At 36.8% G+C, this 8,245-nt stretch overlaps 1 protein-coding gene across 1 annotated transcript in view; it reads right to left on the minus strand.

Annotated features, from left to right (window-relative positions):
- Positions 1-7,668, minus strand: part of TTN (titin) — a 243,708-nt gene extending 236,040 nt beyond the window's left edge. The window contains exons 1-3 of the mRNA XM_059820083.1: positions 7,486-7,668; positions 5,191-5,294; positions 641-844 (exon numbers count right to left, since the gene is read on the minus strand). Coding sequence (XP_059676066.1) covers positions 641-844; positions 5,191-5,281 — 295 coding nt within the window. The 5' untranslated portion in view covers positions 5,282-5,294; positions 7,486-7,668. The remainder of the gene's footprint in view (positions 1-640; positions 845-5,190; positions 5,295-7,485) is intronic.
- Positions 7,669-8,245: the final 577 nt, after the last annotated feature.

Below are 8,245 nucleotides of genomic sequence, written 5' to 3' on the forward strand. Positions count from 1 at the left end.
GTGCACGAGGTCTATTTCTCCTTCACATGCTGCTGACAGATGACGCTACCTTCTCAAACATTCAAAACATGAAGAGTTGATTTGCCAAAATGCAAACACCCTTAACTTTTTTTCATGTGTTTAAAATTTCTGATAATTCTAATTATGCCCACAATTACAAATGTTTCTAGAATTAGAGATACATTGATTATAACCATAGGTAGTAAGCGTAGTCTCTTGGGTATGGCCCTTTACATGAGTTATTCTGTTAAATATCATATATATCATTAAATGTCATTAAGGACTCCATCCTGCAGAACTTTATCCTTTCTTTTATGTGTAGTTTGCATGTAGCCAGTGTGACAGATCACATGAGCAGAAGTATACAGGGCTAAGCCAAAATTTTATAATTGTGATTAAGAGTTTATAAGATCAAGATTAAGCTTTATACAGTGAAGGTGTAAAGGTCAGTGCTAGAAATTACTGGTGAGATTATATGCTGAATTCTAGACTGCTTTAGGAAAAGGAATTTGGTTTTCTACTTCTGTGCTAATCATGTACTTCAAATCCAAACTTTTTTCATTATCTGTGACACTTCTGCTATCGCTCTTTTTCCAACATTGCTAGCAGAGGGAGCTGCCTTTCTTTAGCTGCTTGATACCTGTGACAAGTAGCTCAGCAGTACTAGTTGCTTGCCCAGATCCATTGGTGGCTTGTACGGTGTATCTTCCACTGTTTGCTTCTGTCACGGTGGGGATCACCAGTTTAGCGCGGCCATCACTAAACGAGATCTGCACACCGGGCAAAGTTGCAGCAGAGAGAACCTGGCCATCCCGATACCAGCTCACCTCAGGAACTGGGAAACCTAAAGAAAAAGGAAGACAAAGGGAAATTAAGATGCTATGAAATGCCAGATATCCAAAACTACCATAATACTCACTCATGCATATGCACTTATAGTGGAGTGTAAGGGCATAGGCACAGCTCTATGATTATACATCCAGTGACACAGTGATAAAGGAGTTTCTTTTTAGAAAGGTCTTTAAAATACACAGAGCAATAGCACAACTGCACAGGCTACTGCATTTAGGAAATCACTTGAATAATGAGTGGACTGTAGCATTTGGCAATCCTATTGAGGAATAAAAGATCATCACAATTATGTGGGGGATGAATTGATGCACATGAGGTGGTTTGGTTTTTTATTTGTTTGCTAGTCTCTAAGTAGTATTGCTAACAAAATTATCTAGTCCAATAGTTTGGAGACAAAGTAAAAATCAGAACTTCCAACCAAGTTAAGTAGTTGTCCTAACACTAAATGAGTTTAGAAAATGAAGTGACAGAAAAAGTGGCTGTTGCAGACATTAACATCAAGTGCTATTAATGTTTTGGATTTTTCTTTCTTTTTTCTGGAGTGAATTCTCTGAGTTTGGTGGAAAGCAGTCAGCTTGAATCAGCTGATCTTTTGTTGTTCAAATATATTATTCTTTTGTTGTCAGGGTCATGAGCAAGATTCTTGTGGTCAGAAGAGTTTCACCTATATCTATAATTGTTTATTTAGCTATAAATGGTGATTCTAGAGTCCTAATGGAAATTCTCTTCTCAGTGTTCTACTCAGCCAACTTTATTGAGCTACTGAAATCCATTTGACAACAGGTGAAATTTTTATGTGAGCCACATAAGGAGAACAGCTATTTTAAGGACACAGTTCCAGCTCAAAGTCTTTTTTATAGCCCTAGAACACCATTTCTCCAAAATGAAAATCACTGCAAATTTACTTCAGGTACTTCTCCACTCAAGCCAAATCACCAATTGTACTGCACAGGGGCTCAGGAATGAGATCCAAAGTGCGCTGACTACAGCTGCTCTAATTTTCCCAGTTCCACTCTCTGTGGTTTGGAAAACCCCAGGACCACAGAATTCTGTTTCCTTTCTAGAGTATCCCTCCTATAAACTCATTGAATTATTTGTGCTTTTAATGTGCCAGGAATATGACTGTGTGAGACGAAAATGAAGGAGAAGCTAAGATACGTAGATTGAAGCTTTTACTGGTTGTCTGCAGTCACACCAGACTTGGTTAAGAAAGTTTTAAATTTTACTCATAGCTGAAAACCTGATTTTTAGATATATGTAAAATAGAAACACACACACACAGAAAGAGAATGTGGCCAGTTTTAGAGAGGATTAGAAATCAAAAGGGTAAAAGTACATTTAAGCATTGATATCACAGATGAAAGTTATCAAACAGCCCTCATGGGGCTGGTATAGTTCAATTTTGTACTGCTGGTATAGGACAACTTGGGCATTATCACCATAAACTTAGAGTGCCAAGCAGATCCCACTGATTTCATCTAGAGCTATGTGTCTTTAACATTTGTGCAAATGTTTCAAAATGTTTTAAGTTAGGCAACCAAAAATCATGTTGTCAATAGTGAATTTCTTGAAACATTGCCAAAATGTTTTATTTTCTTCGTGCATCATCATATGATGATTAGCAAACATGGGGGTTTGTGTGGTAGGTTGAACAAGACCTACATTTTTAAAAATTGAGTCTATTTTGATGTCGCAAACTGGTATGTTCAAGGGATCCAAAGTTAGAAGCCATTTTGAAAATCTGAGCCCAAATTCATATTAAAAGAAACTCAACTTCACAAATTTACTAGCGCTCTGCTAGTCCCTTGCCGCAGAGCCGGGGACTAAAAGGTAAGGTCTACCTCAGATTATAGATATTTTTGCCTGGACTATATGGAGTAGGGACCTACTTTTATATGTGCCAAATTGCACTATGATTTTGAATATTAATTATTAGGACTTTTTTTTTCATTTTAAAACTGTCCTTGAGTTTTTTTGAGCTTCATTGCCAAAAAGAAGAAACTGAACCTGAAGTGCCTCAACTTCACTGCTTAAGTAATTGAATTCCATGAGGTTGTCCTGGCAATGACGTAAGTGACAGGAATGGCCAACCTGTGTACAATCTGTGTTCTGCTCTCAACAATATGCAGACTGTAAAGGCTGCCTTGCATTGGGTAATACCTGAAAATATCGGTTCAAAGAAAGGTAAGTGGAGTACAGATTAGTTCTTTATGAACAAATTCAATACTTGAGCAGTACTGTGGAGACATGACGTTGGGCATGGTTCTAATGCCAGCAGCACTGCAGACTCTTTTGACAGTGATGTGCTGTCTCATGTCCCCTCACAGTCACTGCTCACCCAGGAGGGCTCCCCCTGTGATGTTGCCCTAGCTGCTCTGGCATTTACTGCTTTTAATCACAACGTTTGCTTATTCTGCGCTTTCTGAGCGTAGGGGGAGGTACTGGGTATTTTTGTCTGATATCAAACCTTTGTAATGTGGCGCTTAATTCACCATCTGATACAACAGTACAATTTATTTGTTCTAGTTTACAGACTGCAAAATTGCATCTCAGGTGGTTGCTAAGCTCTTCTTGGTACTCTTAGATTAACTGGGCTCTTCACGTTTGAATTGTAGCTCTGTATTAATACTTGACTTGTATATAAAAGGGCAATGTTATCAGAGGTAAACAGAAAGTCTAAATTTCAAATTCACAATAATTCATGACAGATAGGAAGGGCAGATAATGTAGCAGAATAAAGCTGTGTAGTCCATTATTTATGCAATTAGTTCAAGAAATAAAACTTTCATATTTTTTATACATTAGAAAAACTAAATGCCAAGCTGCTGTCAGATCTGTCAATCCTGGTGGATGTTTTTGGGGCAGGAAAGATATTCCAGAATCCCACAATGTGAATAAAAGCTAACAGGAGATTGCCTCACATGATATTTGGGACTAAAATACAAATATGTTATACACTATGAGAAAAACGGCTGTATCTCCTCTTAGTAAGAAAACAAGTTCCCCTCCCAAGTAACTCCGTGATATCACACAAATGAAAATAGCCAAAATCACACATTTAGCCATAATATTAGCATCCTACCTTGTTCTGATGATATATTTATATATTTGCAATAATAATAAGTATTGTAATCATCAGCGGAAAGAAACTTTTCACAGAAAATTTAGTGTACAGACAACAAGAGAAGGTCAGGGCAATTAACTGAAGAGTAGCGGGCCAAATAAAAAAATAAGGCATGAAAATTCTTCATGGATGTAGACTACAGGACATCTTCAAACACCTTGCGTGAACCTTGTGCGAGCCAGTGTTATCCAAAGGGACCAAGGGATGAACCACAATGGACTGTAGATGTCGGAGATCTTTATAGTTGGACAGATCATCACAGAGCATCTGGGTGATGTTTTACGGTATGTGGATCATCACATTGCTAATGCTTGTAAGACAATATAATTCCATCAGCAGGAACACGTGTCATTTCTCCTTAGTCACTGCTGAGGTCAGTGGCACTCTTAGAACAGAGTGTTGGTTATCTGGTAAAGTTATCTCTGGGGTTTTCATGGGATTTTTTACAAGATAGAGTGTTTTCATAGTGTGTAGACTGGCAAAATGAAGTATCCTTTAAAATCATGTGGCATCTTTAAATTGCATCAACAAATTATATTAATCCAGCCTTGTACTACCATCATGATCACCATACACATCTCCTATCTAGCAAACTAGGGTTTTCTACCCTCTTCAGTGGCCACGCGGACCTAGATTTTGTGCTTTTAAACCCCCTGACAGAACTCTGGAATTAAGTAAACTCAAGGGCACAGAAGTAGAAACACAGCTTAGTCAGAGTAAGGCTTAGCACTAGGTCAATGAAGAATTAGCATATGCCTTGCCTTTTGTACCTTGACTTCTCATTCTGTCTGATCATCATCTAAACAAGATTACTCTCTCTGCTCTCATATGAAGTTCCCTTATTAGCACAGTATGTATTTTTATGTATATACTTTTAGTGCTATTTCCCCCCAGTTTTGATGATTCTAACATACATCAGTTTTGATGATTCTAACATACATGAGAATTAGACACCAGTCTCATTGGCAGGATGATTGGCTGTTGCCTGGGAAGCCTTGTAACTTTATGCAGTATGCTTGTGGATATCTGACAGCACCTCACAGTGCTGATCAGTACCGTATAATGTGGATATATATTCACATTTCAGCACTGATCTTTACCCATTCAGATCAGATTATGATCTATGAAAAGTGTTACCATTTGTCTTAGCATAAACATTACCAAAAAAAATAATAAAAAATAATCAATCTTGCAAGAATGAATCAAAACCTTACCACTAATATGAGCCTCAAAGGTTGCGGCACTACCCTCCAGTGCCACAACACTTTGTAATGGCTGCGTAAATGTTGGTGCTTTTGTCGTCATCTTTACAGGCACTCTGAAAACAACAAAAACATAATTAGATATCAATGCGAAATTGTTATTATACACACATCCTTCTTGCTAGATTTTAGGAATATTTGTAATTATTTTTATAGCAATTTACTCTTCTCAGTTTTAAATCACATTGACCTGGTGAAATGTGAAGAATGTAGGTTTTGACAAAGTTGTATGGCACATTACTTTTAGCTCACACTTGGCTGAGTTGGATGTGAAACTGTTATATTTAGTGAAGCTGTGATTTGGCATTACAAGTACGCAGCAGGAGACAAAGTTCTACTTGACTCATTGCATGACCTTGTGCGGGTCATCTAGCCTCTATTTGTCCATTGATCTCCTTTACCTAAAGATAAATTATCTCTGTGTAAAAATTTTTTTGAACGATTTGAAAATGTTTTGTTATTGCAAAGCATTTGCATTCTCCAATGGGAAGACAACTAGGTCACTAAATAGCAACTGAAAAAAATGTGAAGGTCTACAATCTATTTGACTTTTAATAATTAAAAAAAATGTCAGGAGGCTCTCCTTTAAAGGCAGGCTGTAAGTAGTGAATAATTTCATTTTACACAGAAGCATATTGGCATTAAAGATGCACATAAAAGTCTACTCTTTCTTAGAGAGTATCTCAGTGGAATTTTGAATATGGAAAGACAGCCACCTTTGAAATGTGAGCTAGGATATAAGGTAGCCACTGACACTGATGGTTTGAACAACTGCAGATCCATGTGAAATCTGAAAGAAAAATAGTTTGCTTTCTCTTCCTATGCTACAAAGATCCTACTTTGACATAGCACACTGCCAGTAGAAAAACTTCTCTATCAGGGGTATTTTATATTTGCATGAACACATTTTTTACTGATTGTAACACTGTTTTACTGATGATGTGCAGGTTTTTAAAATGTAGCTAGTATCTTCTTAATAGTATCAAACATCTATTAAAGTTATAATTTTTCTCATTAAAAAATTCCCCTGAGAGCATATCATGTCTTACTAAACAAGGGTTAAGCCCATAATCTTTTCAAGTCAATCTCACTCCCACATTTACTGTTGTTTACTTCGGCTTTTGTGCCTGATTTTGTGACAATCCCAGGCTTAACTTAAAAATTAATGAGAAAGTGAAGTTTCTTTCACTATGAGCCGAACTTATGCTACCTTTGAAAGGGGTGAAAATTCTTCATGACATGAGTTCCTTCATTGAAATCAGTGCCTACATACAGTAAGTGCACAAGGGCAGAACTGGATATTGTATTGGGATTTTTGAGCTGCTTTTTATTGCCTTTACTGGTTATCTGGATACTTGTTCCAGCTTGACAGAGGAACAGCCTTTATCAAAGCTTTTCAGCTTCGAGGGTGGCAGAAAATGAGTTCAAATTAGAAAGAAATGACCAAAATTTCATCCTAACACAACACTAGTTTTCTGAAAGGAAGATGAAGATGAGTATCTGTCACATGTAATTCACTAAGATCTACTTCAGTTATAACTACGTTTTGAAGATCAGCTAAAGTATATGGAAATAATCTTACAATATAATTAAACATTATGAAAGCTGTTATATATATGTAATTTCCTGACTCAAGAATAGATTGGAAATCATTTAATTAAGTAGAATTGTCACTGAGTTCACACAAAGTTTATATATTTCACTGTCTAGGCAAATTTCAGTAATGAAGATCTGATCTTATAAGGCTTTTTGTATAATTAGAATTGAAAGTATGCATCTGAAATGTCATGTTCCAGAAATAACCTTCCCAGCTGTGAATGACAGCAGACAAGTGTTCCAGAGCTGCCATGTAATTGATACCTTCGCAGTTGATTCCCTTAAAAAGTCATCAGCGCTTAGCTGATACCATATGCATTTTATCAGAGCTATTCTTGGAGCTTCTCAGTTTATCTCTCAGTAGCATAACCTTGAACATTCCCACCAGAAAGGAGTTTTTCAGTTAAGCAGATATTTCCATGCACTTCTCAAATCTTAATTTATATAATCTTTATCAATAAATATACTGGAATAACTTTTTGCTGAGTGTTATCAAAATTTACTCCCAGAAATTTAAGACATAATCTTGCCAGAGAATGTCTATACTCTGAAACTATACCCCTTGTGAGCAAATTTATAAATAATAGATCATATCAGGATTATTTATAACTGATAAAATACTCATTACACTAGCAGAAACATGCTACTAACCTGATCTCTCAAAGTGCCTGTAAGAGTGGGCTAAGCCCAACGAAATCTTCTTGAACGACGTCCTTATCCAGAGTAAGATTTTTTAGACAATCCCAGCATGAGAATTGTAGAGCCTCTAATCATAAAAACAAAACTACACAGTCTTGACAGTGTAGTTTTGTTTTTTGCAATCCCTACACCCGAGGCGAGGCGGGGAATGCACGACTGCTCAGAAGTGCTAACATAGTTGTTTTGCTTTATATACTCCAGCTCTGTTGACAGGTCTGCCTCATCATGTCAGTGCCAGTTCTGATTGGTCTCCTAAAAGAAAGTATCTTGTGAGACGGGATCCACTCCGTGTAACCATACACCACCTGTTGGTGTGATTGACAACGCTAATTTTGGAAGCATGAAAGGGATTCACTGAGGAAACATCATCTGTTACAAAGATTTTGATTTATAATTCAATTTTGTTTATAAAGTGCAGTTTACTAGCTGTTGCAAATTTCCTAAGTCATAAGCACAAGATGAAGAAAGTCAAAAAGGAGCGTTTTAGCAGAGGAAACGGACAAGTCAGAAGTAGTCATTCAGTGAGAATGCTACCAAATGCATCTGTCAGTCACCAGACTAAATAAGTAAGCTGAGCTCAGACATGTGGCTGCACACTATTAGAATACACTGTTTAAATTATTTTTTTCCGTAACTTTGAATTCTAAAATTGCATTTGGTAATATATAGGTTTGGCACTCTGCTTTTCTTTTTGTTTTCTTCACAATTTTTC

Source organism: Gavia stellata, chromosome 8 (assembly GCF_030936135.1).
Source record: "Gavia stellata isolate bGavSte3 chromosome 8, bGavSte3.hap2, whole genome shotgun sequence".
Classification (NCBI taxonomy): domain Eukaryota; kingdom Metazoa; phylum Chordata; class Aves; order Gaviiformes; family Gaviidae; genus Gavia; species Gavia stellata.